Here is a 20,696-nt window from a genome sequence, read left to right on the forward strand (position 1 = left end):
TCCTCCTCGCCACCCCGAGGAAGGGCCCCGAGGAAGGGCCCCAGTTTCCCAGCTATGGGGAAGGGGCTGTTTCTCTCGGCTCTGGCCAGTGAGAGCTCCGGGAACAGGCTGGGGGAGCTGGAGACTTAGCCACACCCCACAGCCCTCTCGCTGCCCAGCCTGGCCCAGCCAGTCCTGGCCTTTCCTGGGGAGGCGACTGCTAGGGCCCCGCTCCTGGGGCCCAGGAAGAGGCCGTAAGCTCTGACGGACAGTGCTTTGCCTCCGTCCCGCCAGGAAGCAGAGAACCCGAGGTCCTCCCTCGACCACCCCGCCCATCCCACCGGCTCCCCGGGGACCTGGCCAGACCAGCTGGAGAGGCCAGGCAGCTTGGCCCCCTTGGGTGGGCAGCTGGAGGGGCTGGGCACAGCCTCTGCTCAGAAAACTTGGCACCAAAAAACCCTTTATCCTCAGTTCAGCCAATCACAAAGAACAGACTTTATTGAAGTATTTTACATTAATACCCACACAGTTCCAGCCCCGCAGCCGAGGGCACAGCCATGTAGCAACCGCAGTAGGCGTTATATAGGACCAATAAGTTAATATAAAGGACACTCAGGTGTGGGGGTGGGGGCCAGTGCTGAGAAGTCGCCTGGCTCAGCCCGAGAAGTTCTGGGCTGCAGGGAGGACACTGAGGGGCGGGGGTGGACAGCTGGACACGGGGGACAGGGGCTTGGAGACACACTGCAAGAGAACAGCATCCAAAGTAGGGCATTCAAATATAACGGGGGACAGAGTCTGCCCAAAAGGCGGTGACTGCCGCAGGATGAGGCAAGAATACAGAGAAATGCCAGGTGGGACCCCTCAGTCTCCCCTCTCCTCCCCCAGATTCCTCTGACGGGCTGTCTTGGTTGCTCCCTTGGTCCCCTTGTGCAATCAGCCACACCGCTTTCCAGTAGGGAGAAGTGTGCCTCCTTTGGGTCAGGCATCAAAGTTCTTGGAGCCTCCTGCTACATTCAGCCTCTGCTCGGGTTCAGGGCACTTGGGTGGGAGAGAGCTCCGCACAGGCAAAGGCAGAACTCCGCTCTCCCGACCCCCCCAGCCTCCACTCAGTTGCTTTCTCACTGAAGCAGGAGCCCTACCTGGCATCTGACCTGCAAGCAAAGAAGGCTCTAGGATGAGAACCCAGGGCCTGCCGGGTGGTCTCAGCACAGGCCGCCTGCAGACTCGCCCTGGTCCCGCATCGGAGACAATCCATTAATGCCCTTGAGGAAAATTCAACATCTCGTCAGGGCTCAGGAGTGAATATGCCCACGTTTCTATAAATAAGGACTTTCTCTGAACAGAAGCACAGTTTCGAGGGATGTAGGAACAGTGACCTCCTCCCCACCCCCACCCCCCAGAAAATGCCACAAAAGTGGTGCCTTTCCAAAAATACTTGTGAGGCGTTCGTTTTTAGGACTACAAAGAAAAGATGTAAGTCGTGGGACTGCAAGCCCTTGACATGCCCAGTGGTGGCTGCCAAGGGTGAGCCGCTGTCCACTAACCAACACAGGCTGGCCAGACCCCCTGATGCTACAGGCCGGTGAAGCCTCCAACTCAAGGCTCAGAGGTCTGGGAGCTACAGGGCATAGTGATCGGACCCCTAAAGGGGATTGCTGGGGTCAGGAAACTAGCAAGGTCCAGGAAGACAACACTTCACGAGGATACACTGAACTTTATCCTACCGCTTGGTGTGTGCATCACAGAGCACATTATAGAGGGAGGAGGAGGTTCTCCCCCAGCCCAGGCTGCCGTACCCAGAGACCTGGGAACTGGAGGACAGTTTTGTACACGAGTGTGTGCCACATCCAGCCTCCAGCAATAGTGGGACAAAAGTGCCAGGGGCTGTTCTCCGGGGACGTTCTCGGAACCAGAGCACGGAGCGTTTGAGGAATCCCCAGGTGGCCCTCTCTGCTTTGAGCATCCCCTGCCACGTGTCTTGCATAAGGCCACAAATGCTGTCAGCCAGATGGTTAAAGCCTTTCGTCCAGTAGGCCAGAGTCTGGGTGGTGACACATAATCATATTACAGGGATCTTGAGGACAATTGACAAATATTAATATAAATCCTCAGGTCAGGGCTTCTGAAAAAACTTGTCTAAAAAAAAAAACAAAAGGTCTCAGCTCCAGGTCATCGTCCTGCGATGGGGGTGGGGGAGCTGACGAAGGCACTCAGGGTGTGGGAGGGGGTCTCAGCCCGGCCCCACTATGAAAGTCTCTCCTGGGGAAGGGGCTGAGGCATCTGGGGCATCGTTACACCTGGCTGATGATCTCTCCGTTCTCAGGTACAAAGACTTGCACCGGGGCCCCCTCGGGTGATCTCCGGAGCACACACACTGTGGGCACCTGCCAGGGTCGGGAAGAAAGGAGAGGTGGGTGAGTGAACCACGTAGAAATCTGGGGCCAGCAAGCCCAGTTACACCATCTTTATCCCTCGGGGACACTAAGCAGCAGCACAGCCCTGGCACTCAGCCCCTGCCTCCCCAGGAAGCTCTTGGTCCCCTAGGGAACACCCTTTATCCATTGTCCACTCCAGGTTCCTTTGGGGTGGGACAGGCACCCTGACCTCCTCCCCCCACTTCTTCTGGGCTCGCTGCTCATCACCCTCCCTCTCTGGCCCGTTCGGATGGGCTGGGCCTGGCCAAGGACAGGTCCAAGCTCGCAGGAAGGGAAAAGCACGTCAGCTGGAGGGTGCGGCTTGGGACCGGGGCCAGGGTGCTGCCAGGCCAGGACGCCAGCTGCAGCCCACAGAACTGTGGGTGGGGGAGGGCACGCAGCTGGGCCTGCTCGGAATCTGGGGTCTCAAAGCAGCAGCTTGTTAGTAACTTCTGGAGCACATCCCCTGCAGAGCCCTCCGTACCAGGGAGACAGAATAAAGAAAGGATTCATGTGTTATCCCTACTTTGAGAATGAAGAAACTGGGTCCAAAGAAACCGAGGCTGCCACCCCTAGCCAGCGTCAGGGTGCTCTATCCTATATACTACCATCAACCTGGTTCCTGGCCCCTGGGGGCCCAGATGGGAATAGTATCACTTATCTAGTGCTTACTGGGCATTGCTCTAATCATTTCAGCCTCTTAACAGCCCGCAGGACACGAGTCCTTCACTGCTTCCCTTTTGCAGAGGGGAAAAGAGCAGCCTCAAAGGGGTTATGTAAGTTGCCCAATCGCAGAGCTTGTAAGTGGCGGAGCTGGGATGGGAACCTGTCAGTCTAGCTGAGGTCCTTGCTCTTAGCTATGCCACCCTGCTTCTCAGCTTGGCGCCGTGGAGGGGTGACAGGGAGGAAGCTGATGGACTGGCAATCACAGGTTCTGGCTTCTGCAAACACATTTCCAGACTCGGCCTCTGTCCTGGGCCCTCGAGTCAGGAGATTAGGGGAGGTTGATCCGGATTGCACTTTTGATTAGGAAGAGTTTTATCTGCTTTGTGAATCCTCCGTGGAGCCATTAGGGAAAAAAGTCTCAGCCGTGTGCAAGGATCATCTCCACCAGCGCATGCGCTCTTGAGCTGGGCATGGCAGGCAAAAGGAGGCGGCGCCCCGGGGGAGTCAGGCGTGCCCTCCAAAGCCAAGAGAAAAGGATTTGGGGGCCCGTTCCTCCTAGCCGGGGATTACCTGGCCACCAGGCTGCTGGTTTGATGGTTCTGCACTTGGACCTGCTATTAAATGTAATTGCAGCCCTTCCCCAGCGAGGCGCCTCCCCTGCCTGGCCCGGGGGTCCCTCCAGAGCAGCCGCACCTGTGCCCGGGCTCGGCCGAAGCCCTCTCTCGCGGGGGGCAGGCTTCGCACCCGGAAGGCCCCTTGGCGGTCCAGCGAGTGGGGGCGGGCGCTGCGGAGGCGAGCCCGCTCGTGCCACCACTTGAGCTCCTCGGAGACGGCGGCCTTGCTGAGCGCGCGGCCCGCGGGGCTGTCCTTCAGCGAGGGCGTGCGCACGACGCGGCTGTGCGAGGGCACCAGGCGCTGGTAGCGCAGCGGGGCGCCCTCCTCCGCGTAGGCCGCGCCCGGGGCGGCGCGGCACAGCTCCCACTCGCCCGGCGGCAGGTGGCCCTCGGCCACCACCACGTAGCGCCCCGCCGGGAAATAGCCGGGGGGCAGCAGCAGCTTGGGGTAGTGGGCGGCCAGCTCCCTGCTGCCCGGGCCCCAGGCCCCGCGGTGGCGAGGGGGCTCGGGTGGGGAGAGAGGCCGCAGGAAGGAGATGTCGGGGCTGCTGCTGCCGGGCGAGGTGGGGTGCGAGATGCTGGAGACGTCAGAGCCGCTGTCCTCCGAGCAGGAGTGGCAGGCAGCCGGGGGCAGCGGGGGCTTGGTGGGCGGGAAGCACGAGTCCGGCACGGTCACCGTGTAGTGGGTGGGGCGGCGGCGGGCAAGGGCGCTGCGACCGCGGCCCTCCGGCCCCGCCCGGAAGGACTCCATCCTGAAGGGAGAAAGAGACCGAGTGTGGCGGGGGATGGGGTCACAGCAGGTGAGTCAGACCCTCCACCGCAGGGCCCAGGCGTGGCACTCAACACCGCAGGGTTTCAGGTCAAACCCCGCAAAGCAAAGCGACCCCCTTGCCCGGGCTGGCCCGGAGTGCGGTGCCACACTGCCCTCGCCGCTGCAAACGCTTCCTGCTGCATTCACAGCTCCTAGTTCCTGTAAGCTACGCGACACCAGCGTCACACATCTGCAGCCGGTTTAGGTACACTACGGCCAGTGGCGCTTCCTCTGCAGAATCTGCTCAGGTAGACCCTGGGGGTATCTGACTTGTAAAAGCCGTGGCATGGTACACAGGGCACTCACGCCGCCCGGAACCAGCCCTTGCTCTGCTCCTACCCCCGGGTACGGGGCTGTGTCTGCCTTTTTCTGATTTGTACAAAAGCATTGTTTATAAAATGACCCTGGTAGCACGTGAAATATAACACTCATTGCTTTTCCTGAGCGCAGTTTTCCCAAGCTGCACGCAGCCCAGCGCTGCCCGATCCGCAAATTTAAGCGGACAGAAGGATCCGGAAATGCTTTGATGGTGCCCCAGACCCTGTGTGGTGTGGCCACTACTGCCTGTCGTAACTCAGCCGCTGAAATTATTACCAAGTAGCAGGTGACTAGGAAAGTATTATACAGTCAATTCTCATTATTTGTAGGTTCAGTGTTTGTGAATTTGCCTACTTGCTGAAATGTGTTTGTCATTTCCAAATCAGTATACACCGTGCTTTCAGAGTCATTCTCGAACATTCACAGCACAACAAAACAATTGAGCCACTATAAGCCCACATTCCCGGCTCAGGTCACACGAGGCTGTGCTCTGCCTTCTTGTCTCAGCTCTCATGTTGTGAACAAGTGTTCTCTCTCTGGTGCATTTATTTAGTGTGTTTTGGCATTTTTTGCTTTGGGTTGGTGATTTTGCTGTTTAGAATAGCCCCAGACTGAGTGCTGAAGTGCTGTCTAGTGTTTCTAACAGGGAGCGGCTGCGATGAGCCTTAGGGGGAAAGACCCTCGCTAGATAAATAGACTGCACCCAGGCCTGAGCTGCAGCCGCTGGCTGTGAGTTTAATGTTAACGAATCAACAGTGTGTATTAAATAAGGCGTCTTTAAGCAGAAACCCATATAAAACAAGGTTATATGTTGATTTGTCGATGAAAAATGGCTCCCAGGAATCTAATCTTGTATTTCCCCTATAGGCAAAGGTTGAGTATTTGCTAATTCAATGCTTGCGATTTTATAGAACATAACTACCACAGATAATGAGATTGACTATATGTCAATTGAAAAACTGAATTGCCCAACGTTAGTGACCAAGAATAATCTATTAGCACAAGAAAACATGGCAAAGGAAAAAAACTTGAATCAAAAGACAAAAATGGAACCTTTGGAAGAAAACAACTTGCTTCACGGATAGCCTTGGGCTTTGCTGATCGTGGCAAAACCTCTTCCAAGAGACACTCCAAGAAGGGCTTCTAAGAGAAGCCAAGGCACTAGCCATGTGTCACCTAGGGGTGACCCACACGCCTGTACCCAAGAAGCTACCAATGTCCAGCAGTAAGCTCTGGATGGGCGGGGTCCCCCCTGCATCTCTGGGGGGGACTGTCTCTTACCTCAGAGACTGTGACTGGCCCCTCCTCCCCTGCATCTCGGGGGTGGCCGGGGCGCTGGTGCGGCCCTGCCGCTGTCCAGGAACACCGCGGATGGGAACCATTTGGTAGGACGTAGGCTCCAGCAGCCACGGGCTGGAGGTGCCGGACCCGTCCTGCGGTGTGGTGGCTGGGCTGCTGCAACAAGATTGGAGACAGGTCAGTGGCAGGAATGCCGCCATTGGGGGCTCAAGAAGGGCAGAAGAGTGGGACCACAGTGGAAGGGGGCCCCAAAGTTAGTGGTGTAAACCGCCAGCACCCTTGGGAGCTGCCAAAGCTCACACCTCCGCCATCACACAGCTGCGGGAGTGATCGCCCCACCTGTCCCCTCTCCCACCTCCCACACATCCCACCTGTCCCCAGCCCTCCCTTCCTCCCTTCGTCCCCCGCTGACCTGGACTCGCTGCAGGGCTCAGAAGACTTCCTGGGCTTCTCGTAGGGGTGGTCCAGGCTGGTCTCCTTCCAGGGGCTGTTCTGGATCGGGGCTCGCTCCAGGCCCCCAGTCTCAGGTCCTGCTGGCTGCAGCCCCTCGAGGCTTTGGGGTGGGACAGGCCGGGAAGGTGGGGCTGGGGACTCTGGGGGAGGTTTTGGCACTGGGGATTCCTCTGCAGGGGTAAAAGAAACTTGATAAGGGCAGAGGCTGGGGGAACCGGCCCAGCAAGAACCTCCACAAACCACAGCCCGTGTCTTGCTCTCGCGCCCAAGGCTGGCAGGTCCGACTGCTCCAGCCTCTGGCTCCAGCCCCAGACGCTCCATGTCTTCTTCTCCTTTGAGACTTGCTCCTTCCCTCACAGCCCTACTTTATCCTTCTTCCTTCAAGAAGCCTCCCCAGCCTGGCTCTCCTTGGGTCCCATCCCTCTACTTCCCAGCCTTTGCTCCTGGTGCCATGTCGGCAGCGAGCCTTCTGCTCACCTATTTTCCTTGTTCCTGCCAAGCCCAGGTGCCCTATGTCCTTATTGGCCTGGGCACTCCCCTGGGCAGAACTGCACCACCTTCTTGGTCCACCTTGACCCTGGTGTCCCCATGGTTTGTAAACAGACCCTTAATCTACAGACTCATGTTCCCTCCCCCAGAGCTCCCTTCTTTTCAAAAAGGGCAATAATTGTGGGCAGATTACTCTTTAGCTCTGACCAGAGCATCTCACAATGAAGCCCCAGGGTGAAGAGGGACACCTGGGGTGGATGGGCTCTGCTGGAGTTCACCTTTCTCTTCCCCGTCAAAACGATGAGCTTCTAGAATGAGAGGTGGTCAGCCCCCGGCCCCCAACTGCAGGTGCAGGGGCACATGGAAACCGACGTGAGGCCTCAGCGGGGACCCCAGCCTGGCACCCTTGCCCCGCTAGCTCACTAAAAGCTCCACGCCCCACTGACGTCCGCACCAGCAGACTCTGCCAAAGCCCCAAGGTCTCGAAGTAGGAGCTCAGCCTTGACAATAGTCCCCAAACTGTCCCTCTCACCTTCCTCCAGGAGTAGCCCATCTGACAGGGAGCTGTCATCGGAGGCACTGAGCTCTGTGAAAGGCAGAGGGGAGGGAAGAGAAGGCGGTGAGGAGATTAACCCACAGAATGAGTGACCAGCATGGCTGAGCAGCCCAGGCCGGGTCCCTCCCCACGGACAATGGAAAGGTCAGGAGATCCCCACTGTGTGCTAAACACCGCACTGGGTGTGAATTTATTACTCGGAAGTTAAGAAAACCCCGAAGTCAGGGGCTGGGAGACAGGAAACTTGAGTTTAATCCTGGATGTCCTTAGCTTTGCAAGCCTTGAATAAACCACTTCAATGCTGTACACCTCAGTTTCCCTGCTTGTCAAAAATAAAAAGCCAGGGCTTCCTCTGGCGTGGGAGGGAAAGGCCAGGAGCCGTTTGGGAGGCCCTTGGGATGAAAAGACTGTCACTAACTTTTCTGTAGTCTTCTGACGCCACAAATGTAATTCAAGTCAAGGATCCCAAATCTGAGAACTCCTGCATTACCCGCAACAAGAGCGGTGGGAGGCAGGAATTTGGGCTGTGGGATCAGGAGGCCAGTTTAAGTCAGAGTCAGGCCAGCCGGCCCCAGGGAAAGTTCTCCAAGTGGTGACAAGAGCGGGTCACCTGAAGGAAGTGGAGTGTGGCATTTCTGCGTGGTACGGCAGCAGTTGTGGCCCAGGACATCGGAGGGAACTTATTTTTGCCATTGCCCTTGAACAAACTTAAGCCTTCAGATATTGCAAATAAGCCTGATGTGACCTGGAGGGAACTCACAAAGCATTTGCAACTGTGTTTGAGAGCAAAGAGGAGGAAAAGCCAACAGCTGCTACTATGTCTATGTGCTGGGGCTTTTCTAAACGCAGCACTTTATATATATTGATTCATTCGTCCTCGTAACACCCACGTAAGGCAGATGTTATCATCCCCACGTGACAGTTGCGGAAACTGCGCCTCAGAGGAGTTGAGTAACGTGGTTTAGGTCAATCCACCGAAAGGGGGTTGAGTCAGAATTCACACCTAGACAGTCAGGTCTGCGCTCCTAACCTCAAACCTTCAGCGGCCTTCCTGTTAGCATCTAACGCGCAGGTCACCACCCAGAAAGTTTTAGGAAAAGTCAAAAGTTCCAACCATCGTGAAATCGCCTGCAGCAGGGGTTGGCAAACCACGGCCCACGGGCTAAATCTGGTTCCATAGCTGTTGTCACAAAGTCTTCCTGGAACACAGCTCTGGGTTTGTTTACCCAATGTCTGGCTAAAATACGGACTATCTGGCCCTTTACGGAAAAGTCTGTCAACCTTTGCTCCACAACTTAAATGAAATAAAGGTTTTATGCAGAGCAGGTCTTGGACTTTGTGGGGCGCACAGTGCCAGGAGCTGGGCCCACCCAGGCTCTGCTAGGCCCACCGCCAGCCTTGGGGCTGCCGAGGAGGAGACACCCTCCTGTTAAATTCCGGCTCCCTGCCTCCCGTCTTTTACACAAAGGATTTTTTATTTTATTTTTCCCAAACATCAAGTTGAAGAAATTGTGGAACTACGCTATTCACGCCGGGTACTGGAACCAGGGTTAGAGTTGTGTGTTTTGGTGTGGCTGTAAGATCATTCCCCATCGCCCCTAATCTTCATAAAAACAAGCAGGTCAGTGTTTCGTAGGCCAACAGGTGCATGCACAGAAGGGCGTCTGGAGACACGTTGCACGGGGCGTGGGGGGGCACACTGATCTGCCCCCCGGCTCAGCCCTGTCCCCACCCAGCCCTGCAGCAGAACAGGACGCCCAGGTGGGGAGGGAACAAGGTCACATTCACAGACTCGAGCCTTCTCCGAGGCTGTGCTGTCCAACACAGTGGCCACTAGCCACATACGGCTATTTTCATTAAAATTAAAACTTAAAAGTCAGCTCCTCAGTCACACTAGGCACAGTTCAAACGCTCAATAGCCACACGCAGCTGGTGGCTTCCGTACTGGACAGCACAGACACAGAGCACTCCCATCATCGCAGAAATGCTATCAGAGCGCCGCTAACCGCCGGTGCTGCCCATCAACAAGCCCACGCTAAGTGCCTACACGTTACAGGGGCGCGAGCCGGGCGGCTCTCCCCGAGCCCACCCTAGCGCATTCGTTCAACACCTGACTGCTCCCTGCCACTGCACAGCCTGATTAATGTCCCCGGCACAATCCCTTTCCCAAATTGAATAGCCCTGTGTGTGGGGAGACCAAGGGGGCATGGGGTTTTTGGCTTTGGATTTTTCTTTTTTTCTGTTTGCTTCCCCCCCCCCTTTTTAAATCAAAACACCTTTCAGCTACTAATTAATTATTAATCCCTCTTTACTTCCTTCTTTCTGGGAGAACACTGCTGGGCAGAGGAGCCACAAAACAGGAATTACTTGTCTAAAACTGTCCCCTTCTGTTGCTCCCCAGGTAGGACATTAGGTCCCAGGGCCCGAGGTTGGAGAGCAGGGTCCGCATGGCTGATCTGGGCAAGGCCGCAGCTACGCCAGGTGTTTCCTCTCTACGGCTCTGTCTTCACCTGGGCTCAGTGCCCCGAGAAGGTTTCAGAACCTCAACCTCCTGCCTCCCACAGAGGGTTAAGCCAGAGCCCCAGGCGTGTCCTGGCCTGTTCCCCTCTTCCAACAAGGAGCATCGTCGGCCATGATGGTGGCCTCAGAGTGACAGACACCCCTCCACCACCCCAGTCACGGGCAGAGGCTCCCAGCAGCCTCAGCGCCGATGGGCACGGGAGGCCTCGGAGCAGCGGTAAGTCTGGAGAGGGACACAGGAGGGGCCGGGACCAACTGGGATGGGGCCCATCTCTCCACCCCGACAGCTCCCTACAAGCACAGAGCAGTTGGCTCTTGGGGGCTTCCATGCCCAAGCCAGCAGCTGCCTTTCAAGGGAAGGTCAACTCCTGAGAGCCCTGTTGAGCTCGGGGTAAAGATGGAGAACGTCTGTTCCCTGAGAGCCTCGTAGACCAGGAGTGTAGCTAGCTGTGCAGCCACGCCAGGGCCATCCGAGAAGTCTGGCCACCGCCCGGGGCCAGCCCCCACTGCCTTCTGTGTTTACGGGGTCAGCTGTCACATGGGCACGGCCTCCCTTCTCATCTACTCCCGACTGCTGGGGGTGACCAGGGCGATGTCTCGTCACACACTTTCTACCCTAAATTAGAGGCCCTGGGTGGGATCGGGGACTCCTGAGCCCTGTGCCGAGATAACTACCTGCCCGACGCATGGGCCATGGGGCACAGGGACCAGGGAGAGCCTTCAGGCTTCCGTCCGCCTGCTCCCAGCCCGGGGAGGAGAGCAGTCTTGGCAAAACCCCAACCCGACCGGCCTACAAATGCAAGAGAAGCAGCCACTCTCCAAGCCAAGGCCCCTGAATCCAGTTCTGACCCAGGGCCACCCCCCAGTCCCTACTCATCCCTCAGAGGCAGCCGGGGAGGCCTGAGACCCCCGTGAGACCCGGGGGCAGGGCTGAGCCGGGGGCATGAGGTGGTGGGGGTGGGGGTGGGGCTGGAGGGCTCCAGGTCCTGACCTGACAAGCTGGATGTGGGTTGGGGACAAAGAAAAATAGTCACACCTAAGGGCTTGGAACCGTCTGATGGAAGCTAACTCAGGCTGGGAGCGCTGACGTCATGTGGCTGGCCCTGGGCAATGACAGCTCCCTGGGTGACCCAGAGCCACGGTCTCTGGGCTGAGCGACTGAACTAGAGGCTCCGCACAGGCAGAGAACAGAGGGGAAGGACCCCACTAGGGCCAGGTGGTTGCAGGTACCTAGGGGAGTGTTTGGCGCTGCGGGATTTCAACCCGTGAGTAGCTGCGGGCCCCTGAAACCACTCAGTGGGCAGTTACGCATGGCAGCGTCCTCCCCTGTGCTGCCCGGCCCAGGCCAGGGCATCGGTCCTGCCCTCGGGCTCACAGGAGCCGCACACGGCCCTGACCCAGGCAAGCCACGGCCCTCGGGCCTGGAGAGCGGAGGGCAGGCCTGGCTGCTCCGCCTGCACAAACCCTTGGACAGAGCTCAGGGTCAGCCGGGGGAACGCCTCAGTCTAGGACGTCTGCCTGAAGGCGGTGTCTTTTAAGGAGGATGCGGGAGGAAGGAGAGGCTGTTTTCCAGAGATGGGGGAGAGGGTCTCACGGGGTGGAGAAGGGTTGCTGGTGGCGCAGAGGGTCCAGGTGGACCCAGGAAGCAGGTTGGCCCGGCTGGAGCCGAGGCGGAACACCGAGCCCCGCTCTGGGCAGGCGGCGGCGCCACCCAAGTGCAAAGGCAGTGACACGGCTGCGCCCTGATCCCACGTAAGCGCGTACGAGGCGGGCTCAGCCCGGCCCGGGGCAGCTGGCTCACCTTGGCCCAAGGGGGGCGCGGTGGCAGGGGGAGGCTGGCTGCTGCGCCGCCGCTCGCCCAGGCAGCGCTGCAGCTCCCGCAGCTTCTTCTCCTCCTGCAGCGCCGCGTGTTTCCGCTGCCGCCGCGCCTGGCGGCTCAGCGGCTCCTCCAGGCACAGCCGCCGCGCCGCCTCGGTGATCTGCAGCTGCAGGGCCAGCTGGCGCTCCAGGCTGCTCAGGCCGTCCTGAGGGAGGGCGCAGGGGTGAGGCCTGGGACGGGCAGGGGCCGGGGGCCCAGAGGACAGAGAGCAGCCCCGCCCCGGTGCTGTGTCCTGGCGCCAGCGTGGAGGACAGAGGAGGGGCGGACAGCAGCACCCACGACGTGGAGCAGAGGGTGGAGGGTGGGAGAGGCCCAGGGGCAAACCTGTGGCCTGGAAAGCGAGCACAGGCACCGCCCGGCAGCCTGCCTGCTGAACCGGGCAGGGTGGGAACCCGGTGGCACACTTTCCCTCCTGACCCCGGAGGGCTGGGCAGGCCAGCCCATGGGAAACTGCTGCCACTCACGCCACGGGGAAGGGCACCCAGGGCCCCAGCCACCGCGCCTCCTTCCTCCTGTGCTGAGAAAGAGGAGGCCGGCCCTGGGGGCCAGAGCAACCTGTCTCAACCGCTGCTGCCTCTCCGGGTTGGTGGTTGGCGCTCTTAACTGATTTCCTGCCCACTGGAGCCAAACCCAGTGTCCTGCCCTGAGCGCCCGGCTCTCTCGGTTCCTGTGGCGACACACCTTCCCACGCGGCCACCCGGGGCAGGGCCCCTTGCTGACATGGAGCCAGGCACCAGCTCTGGGTGCAAAGGGGTGGGGGGGAGCCTGCTGGGTACAGGGCTGAGGTCCTGCATGTCCGTGGTCTACCCTTGGGGAATGAGGGTGCCGTCGCTTCCTGCAGGTCCTCACCTCTCTGTGCAAGGCCCACTCGTCCAGTTTGTAAGCTGCTCCGATCCTGCGGCGGACCTTGGGGGCCTTTTCCCCTGGCTTGAGGGGATACTCTGCTGGCAAGGTGCCCGTCAGCTCCTGGGGTGGACGCAGAGTCAAGCCGGGGCCTCTGTACCCACCCAAGGGGAGCCCGTCCGCTGGCCCCCGCGGGGCATGCGCCTGCCTTCCCGGGGCTCCCAGGACGACCTCCCCATCCCATCGGCCACGGTTGTCTCGTCCCATCCTAGAGTCTGCTCTGCACTTCCTCCCCGTCCCTTCCGACCTCGTTCTGATCACGTCCTCCAGAGAGCTGCACCCACCCTGCACAATTCCCCCGTGCACTGACATGGGCACAGCCCCTGCAGCCCCGTCCCCTGGGCCTGGGCCTGCGCCGGGCTCTGACTCTCCTCCGTCCAGTGCCCAGGTCCAGCGATGCGTCAGAGGGCCTCTGGGCTCCAGCCCCCAGGCTGATTTCCAGAATGCCCTCAAGAGTGGGGTTCCCTCCCCTCAGCCCCCAAACCGTGGCCCCAGGGCTCCCCAGATTAACCCCAAGCCTGGGTGTGCAGGGCGGCGGCTGGCCGGGGCTCTCACCGCCTCCCGCAGGCACAGTCTCCTTAGCTCCTCCAGGCAGGCCTCCAGCCGGGCCTCCAGGGCCCTCTGCTGCTTCCGCACCGCGTGGGTCAGCTCCTTCATCGGGGACACCGGGCTGTCGGGGCCTGCGGGAGGGTGGCAGGGGGTACACGGTCAGGGACACTGAGGTGGGAGCCTCTCTTGGACACGTGTTGACCACCCTTGGGGAGTGCACACACACACACACACACAGCCTCATGCCTGCCCGCTCATTACAGTCTAGCTGCTGTGGCCTGTGTCACAGCCACAAAACACCATGTCTCCTGGCTGCCCAAAGGTGGCAATGTTACAGCTCAGAAGGAAGCGCCATCCCACCAGGTGACCTGTCCTGGCGGGGAGCACTACACGGTCAGTAGTGCTCCTTTCCTCCTCCTCTTCCTCCTCCTTCTCTTCCTACTGCCTCTCCCTCCTCCCCCTCCCCCCACGCACACACCCCTCTCCGCTTCCTTGTCCTGCGGCAAGACTAGGCCAGACCAGGCCCCCAAGCTCAGGCTGACAGGGAGGCAGGGTCTTTGCACTGGCCAGATGGGATTTCAATGTCTTAGTAATCACTGGGGCTGAAGTTGGATATTACAGATCCTTCTTGCAGATAGAACCGAAACTGCAGGCCAGACCCCTCCAGGGAAGAAAACTCCAGGTGTCCCTGAGGCTCCAACCCTTCAGCGCCCTCCCCGCCCCCCACCCCCGGGGAGGCTCAGCCTGGCCAGGAGTCAGGGCTGGAGGCCGGGCGGTGGGATTTCCCTGAACACTCACCAGACTGTAGGATGATGCCGCTGTCGGTGTCGCTGACTTCATCCTTACTCTCCATGGCGGACTTCTGGGAGGAGGGGACACAGGGCAGGAAGGGGGGACACTGCACCCAGCCTGGACCAGGATGTGGAGGTAGCCTGGAGTTTCCCCAGCTTTTAAGAGAAAACAGAAGAACAAAAAAGCTCTATGCGAACTCCTTTGGTTCCAAACAGAGCTTAGGAATAGATGCTCGAGAGCAGAGGGTGCGCAAGTGACAACTGTGCTTCTAGAATGATCTGGGGTGGGGTTCTCATGCTGTGGGCGCTGCCGGGGAGAAGGTGCTTGAGTCTTGCCAGCAAATCCTGTTCCCAGTGCCCTCTCCAGAGCCCCCTTTCAAGAGAGGTCTCTAGGCCCAAGGGTGTCAGAAAGGAAGGGGACAAAAAAAAAAATGGGATGGGCTGACAAGAGCAGGGAGGAAGGGGAAGATGTTTTCACAGCACGGCTGTCCTCAGCCCCAGAACTCGGCGGGCATGAGGCATGTCTGACTGCCCCAGTGGCTGAGGGCACCCCAGGAAGGGCCCTGGGCACTTGGCCAAGGCCCTGGTCTGGGGACCCCAAAGCCCAGGAAGTCCCCCCTCTGCTCTAGGTCATCCCTCTGTAGACAGGTGCGGCAACTGTATGCCAGAGTGTTCCAAAGCCCCGAAACAGCTCCCAGGCCACCGCCACACCTAAGACACCCTTCAAGGGCGACTCAGACTGGATCCGAGAGACCTCACAGCCAGAGGAGACCTGGGTATGTCTGTCAGGGTTTCCAGGAATTGGGGGGTGGGGAACAGTGACCAGAGCAGAAACTGTCCAAGGCCAGAAATTACACTACCTGCTTCTCTGCTCCCTGGGGCTTGAACGCACCTGGGTGGCGCAGGTGTGACCCCACGGTGCTGGTCCAGCCGGGCACTGGGCACCCAAACAACACCTGTGCCCGCCCCCTCTCTCCGTCACCAAGCCCACACCCAGGTCAGGGTCCCAGCTGGCCAGGGCCTGGCAGCTGCTGGCAGGAGCAGGCCTGGGGAGGGGCAGTCTGGAAGGACAGCCCAGCCACCTCCTCACTGAGTCAGCCCATTGAGCAAGAGTCCAAAAGTCCTTCCGAGTTTCTGTCTGGGGCTTATCCTGCCTCCTCAGAGCCCAGGCGCAGGGTGGGGGTGGGGCAGCCCGCAGGACAGAGAAGCAGACCTTGGGAAAGCTGATCAGCAAAGCCAGGCAGAGGACTGGGGACTGCTGTCAGCCAGGTCCCCAGCACTACCTCTCTGCCAGTCGAGCCCCAAAGAGCAGGAACAGTCAGGAACTTGTATAGACCCACGTAAATAACACAGCCGATCAACGTACGGCAACACGGCCCTGAAAACTTGTGCCTCGCCCTTTGCAATTTCAGTTCTCCAAGGAAGTCTAGAGTTTATGTGGGATCTTTGCAAACATGTCAGAGAAAGATTGGCCATGTATTCTGGGATCCCCCAGGGTACTTAGGGTGACTGTTAGCTCCGCACTGTCCATCTGTCCCAAGCCCTATCCCTCCTACAGACGAGGACAGGACAGAGGCTCGGGAGCTCACATCCCTTTGGAGTCCTGGCTATTCACCCACCCAGGGCACCCTCCGACTCTCCCCAGAGCCAGGGCAGGGCCCAGCCCGAGCGGGAAGCGAGGCAGGGCCTGGGCTCAGGGCTGGCAAGCTGAGTGCTTCTGCTCTGGAAAAGGGAGGAGGTAATGTGGGAGGGGAAGCCATTAATTAGTCACACTTGCTAATTAATTATTAACCACTGAGGAGTTGCCTTGGAAAGTTGGGACAACTCAGCCCTGATTCTCAGCGGCTCCTAGACTGCTGCAGAGAGTGGGGACTTGCAGGGACCGAGGGGGCCTTGGCACGCCTCCCCTCTCCTCCAGCTCCCCCTCCCCCGGGTCCACCCAGTCCCTCAGTGCCGGGGTCCAGGGGGAGGCACTGACGTTCACAGTGGTCCCAGACTGGTGCTGGGTCCACTCTGGGCTGACTTGCTGCTCCAAGCAGGGCACAGAGCTCAGGACCGGAAGTGCGGAGTCCTGGATTCCAGTCTCGATTCTGCTACTGTCTGCGCTGCCCTGGGGACGTCAGCTGGCCTCCGTCCGCTGGCCTCCGCCCGCCCTCCTTCCTCATAAGCACAGTGAAGATTAGACAGTGTCTAAGGCCCTTCCAGCTCCCCGATCTGAATCTGGACCTCTTGGACAATGCTAGGCTGGGAAGGAAACCCCACTCACCTGCCCCTGCCGAGGCTGCCCCCACAGCTGTGGGGAACCTGCCCCGGGTCCACAGGCAGGGCTCAGGCCCAGCCCACCCGGGAGGCATAGCTTCCAGATAAAGGCAGTTCAGGTAACAGCCCCTCCCCCTCCCCAACACAGGGACCCCTCCTGGTCCTCCCGGCCTTTGGCCAGCCTCACTGCTGGGCCCTAAGAAGCAGCCCACCTGGCTGAACAATGTCCCCCAAAAAAGGCAGAGGAGGAAAGGAGGGGCATAAAGGGAGGAACGGAAACTCCAGTACACTTTCCCTCAGGCCGGGCCATTGGGGACCCCCCATCACAAACATGCCCCCAAAGCCAGGTCCTGAGCCTGTCTGTCCCAGCTAATCTCGGCTTGCCCTCTCTCTGGTGGCAACTCAGGCCTGGGGAACCACAGGGATGGGCCCCCCCAAGCCCACGGGCACCCCTATATCGTCTCTATGCCCCAGACATGAGCTGGCGGGGGGCAGAAAGGGGTGACAGCCACAGCCTGGGCTCCCTCTATTCCCCAGCCAGCCTGCCCTCAGCCCCAAAGACCCGCTCCACCCTGCCCCACCCTCACCTGCTTCTGGGCTCTAGTCCAGGAATTCGGGGAGCAGCCCCTCCTCTCAGTCAGGGGGCGCAGGGGTCTTGCATGTTGCCTCAGGGTCTCGGAGGCCGCAGCTGCCACCTTGTGCTCTCTCGGACTGGGGCTGCTGGCCCGAGGCCGCCCCTCTCGTCCGGCCCGCCTGCCGTCCCTCCCAGGCTGCAGGGCCAGGGGAACCAGGTTACTTGTTATGACTTGAGTCAGAGGGGAGGAGCAGGTGAGCAAGTCCTTCCCTGAACAAATCCCGCGACTGTTGCCGGCAGGCGGCTCCTGGGCCTCTGTACTTCCGGGGGGCAGGAGGGGAGCAGAGAAAAAGGGGCTCCCCATGGAGGAATCCCCTAAGAAGGCAACAGGGGTCATGTCTTCATGGCCTCAAGAGACCCTAGTGCAACGTGCTGAGCTGAGGTGCCTGCCTGAGTGCCCTCCCGTCCTGACCCTGCTCTCCCTGCCTTCCTTGTACCTCAGTTTCCCATTTCAGAAATCGAGGTATGTTAAGGCCCCCCAAACAGGGTTAAATGTTCACTGTCCCTGGAAAATACCAGCAGGAAATTTACAAACTGACAAGGATGGGTCATTGCTTTCCCTCATAAATTGAAATGGAGACCAAGGCCTGAGTTTCGTCACTCCCAAATCAGGGTTTAGAAACCTCAGGCAAAGCAGCTGGAATTCTGTACGTAGAGGCTCTGGGGTCCTAGACAGGGAGGACCAGGCTGTTCTCTTTTGTCCCGGGGTATCGAGGCCATCACTTCTCTGTTTATTGTTTATATCCATCTACATCCATCCCCAGCAACTCCATTCATTGGGGCACTGACCCAAATCCCAGTCCTGTCCCCTCCTGCACAGGAAGGCCACCGTGACCCCCGGCTCTCAGCCCACTGCTGAAATGCAAGGCACCAGAAACTAAAATGGAACTTACTCCTACAAAACAATGAGCCTCCAGGTCTCCCACACCATCAACCCTCAAGTGACTGGAAAACTGTGGAGAATCCAGCCTGTTTCACAGGGGGACGCAGAGCTAAGGCTGACTGCTGAAATACACAGAGCCGGGCTGAGCACTCCGGTCTCCGTCCCGCACCTCCCTTTCCCCTACTCTCTGATCCTCCCGCCCTGCCCCCTTCAGATTCCAGCTCCTTAACAGACGTCTGAATTGCTTCCCCACCCCCTGCCCCGCAGTGCAGGGACGACCAGTGTGTCCCGTGGAGCAGAGCTCTCAAGGTCGCCCTTGCCTGCAGCCCCCACGCCTACAGACACATCCGCAGCACACCTTCGCATTCCTCACACACCCTCTTTCCAAACAATGCCCCGAGTGCTCCAGGCTGACCACCTCCTTTCCACCCCAGGCTGAGGCTGAGGGGCCCTAACAAGGGACAGTCCCCTGCCCCTCATAGTGTGCTCTCTGGGTCTCCCAAAGAGCTTGCAGCCCTTCCCTCCCCCAAGTCCTCCGCAATTCAGCGGTCCCTCCCCACAGAGGTGCCGCACTTGCTTCCAAAGTCAAACACAGAGAAATTGACTTTGGGCATAAGCAGCCCTTCCCTTCCCTTGCCCTTCCCCCAGCTCCAGGTGGAGGGGTGTGGAAGTTTCTAGAACCACTAAGAGAACCAATTATATTGAAATACAGTCCTAAAACCAGAGAAACATAGCAATATATATGCTTCTTTATTAACATTACACAGGATCTAGCAGTGGGTAATTTCATACATGTGATGAATGTAAACAGTATGTCAAGATAGCAAGACTGCAAAGTGATATGCAACTGTGAATCCCACTCATGGCAAAGTCACAGGTCTGCCAATGCTGTTGCCTTCATGACTAAAGATGATGCTAAATTCCTGTTAAAGGTACGTGAAAAGTAAAGATGTTACTTTTTTTCCCCCATCTAAGATTTACAAACCCTCCGAATTCTACCCACAGATGCCTTGGTGCCCCGGACCCAGTTAAGAATCCAAGCCCTCAGGTAAGCCACCACCTCTGAGTTCAGGGGAGAGAAGTGCAGATGATCAAGCTTGCTGTTTGCATTGGTCCTGTGGAATTCTCAGACACCTTCCTCCCCCAGATTCACACCCAGCACTTCCCAACCCCACGGGATCTGAGGTTTGGAAGGCGGCCGGCAAACCAACCCTCCTTCAAAGGACCCCAGGGAGGCGCCATTGGGTCTAGCTGCCATGTCATTCAACTCAAAATGCCAAGGGGGAGGTGGGCTCTCTGGAGGCCCCCTGGGAATTTGGAACTTAGCACCCGACTCTTGCCAGTCTATGGAATGAGGGGCCTGATGCTCCAGCTCGAAACCCAGAATATCATCCTCAAGACCCCCTGTTGGTGCGGAAATGGTGTTTCCTAGCACAGCATCCCAGTACTGGGAACCTGATCTCTGTGGACGAGCGCCCTTCCCCAGGAGGAAGGAACTGTACTACTTCAGGGCTTTCATTCCCGATAGAAGGTCCTGCATCAGAAAACTCTTCCATACAGTCGACATCCACTCTCCAATTTTTTTTAAGTTCCTTCTCTTCAATTTCCTCTGATACATCAGCTTGGTAGTTCTTTAAAGCAATGGCCTCGCCCTGCCGTCCCCACACCCCCAACAGCACCGAGCAAAGTACAGTCTGGGGCACTCCTGAGATCGTACTTAATGGATTCACGAATCAATGGTCGGCCGCTACAGTCAACAGTGGGAAAGGGAGAAGGGAAATAGCCCGGGACCCTCCGGGCAAGAGGGGTAGAGATCGTTCCTGAACTTTCTTTCTCGACTCTCCTCCCTGCCCACGGGGAAAGGTGTTCGCCTCCACCAGGCGACGGTGGAGTGGCGGGAGCAGGGGACTGCACGCCGGCCCGGAATGCGCCCTGAAATCGGACCTCTAGACTTTCTTTAAAAAGCCCCTTTGTCCTGTCCACCCCGCTCCCCTCCCCCACCGCGCCCTCCGCATCCAGGCCGGCCCGAGACTCCGCTCCTTTTGTTTGGCGCTTTCTAGCTTCCCGGAACCTGGCCAGGGGACCCACGGCGTGGGGAAGGTCGCAGGAGAAAGGTTGCGGGGTTGGGAACACGCGTTGCTGGTGGGAACTCAGCACTCCCACCCCCTGGGTACAATCACCCGGGTCCCTGCGAGGCCGCCTCCGCTGCGGCTGCAGACCGTAGGTTCGGGCGCCTGAGCCCCTCAGTTCGCCCGCGCCGGGTCCCCCTAAGTTTCCCCCTTACCTGTCCCATGGAGCTCCGCCGCCGCCCGCCTGCCCCCGCGCCCCCGGTTCCCGCCTCGCAGCTTCAGGACCTGTTTGTCCAGGCCATCTCCCCCCTGCCAGGTCCTCCCCCCGGCCCTCCCTCCCCCGAGGTATTTCATTTAACTTCGGCATTTGCAGCATCCCAAATGTTAAAGATCCCGAGACATCTGTCCCCTGGGGCATACCAAGGCCCAGAGGAGAGAGGGGAAGATGCAAGGAGGGACTCGAGATTCCGATCCCAGAGCCGGGGCGGGGCCGCATGCTGAGGGGCTGCGGGGCCCAGCAGGGGTGCGTGTCCTGTGCGGGCGGCCGCTCGAGGGGCGAAGCTGTGCCCCTTCTCCGGCTTTCGGACGCCTGCGCGGCGGGACACCCCCG

At 59.1% G+C, this 20,696-nt stretch overlaps 1 protein-coding gene across 1 annotated transcript; it reads right to left on the bottom strand.

Annotated features, from left to right (window-relative positions):
- Positions 1-480: 480 nt before the first annotated feature.
- On the bottom strand, positions 481-20,508 carry INAVA (innate immunity activator). The gene is made up of 10 exons (XM_069459586.1): positions 20,302-20,508; positions 14,249-14,397; positions 13,457-13,581; positions 12,848-12,964; positions 11,921-12,143; positions 7,576-7,629; positions 6,514-6,724; positions 6,084-6,257; positions 3,753-4,425; positions 481-2,363 (listed from the first exon to the last, which is right to left on the bottom strand). Exons 1-10 carry the CDS (start codon positions 20,502-20,504, stop codon positions 2,271-2,273), a joined length of 2,022 nt encoding a protein of 673 aa, XP_069315687.1. The 5' UTR covers positions 20,505-20,508; the 3' UTR covers positions 481-2,270.
- Between the last annotated feature and the right edge of the window lie 188 nt (positions 20,509-20,696).

Source organism: Eulemur rufifrons, chromosome 27 (genome assembly GCF_041146395.1).
Source record: "Eulemur rufifrons isolate Redbay chromosome 27, OSU_ERuf_1, whole genome shotgun sequence".
NCBI lineage: Eukaryota > Metazoa > Chordata > Mammalia > Primates > Lemuridae > Eulemur > Eulemur rufifrons.

What these genes read in the sequence shown, in the direction of transcription:
- INAVA (XM_069459586.1), bottom strand. Translation starts at nt 20,504, where the DNA reads ATGCCCCAGGGGACAGATGTCTCGGGATCTTTAACATTTGGGATGCTG. An exon ending in GAGCCCTGCAGCGAGTCCAG is followed by an intron (nt 6,258 to 6,513) that starts GTCAGCGGGGGA and finishes ATCTTGTTGCAG; the next exon opens with CAGCCCAGCCACCACACCGC. An exon ending in TCGGCCGAGCCCGGGCACAG is followed by an intron (nt 2,364 to 3,752) that starts GTGCGGCTGCTC and finishes CGACCCTGGCAG; the next exon opens with GTGCCCACAGTGTGTGTGCT.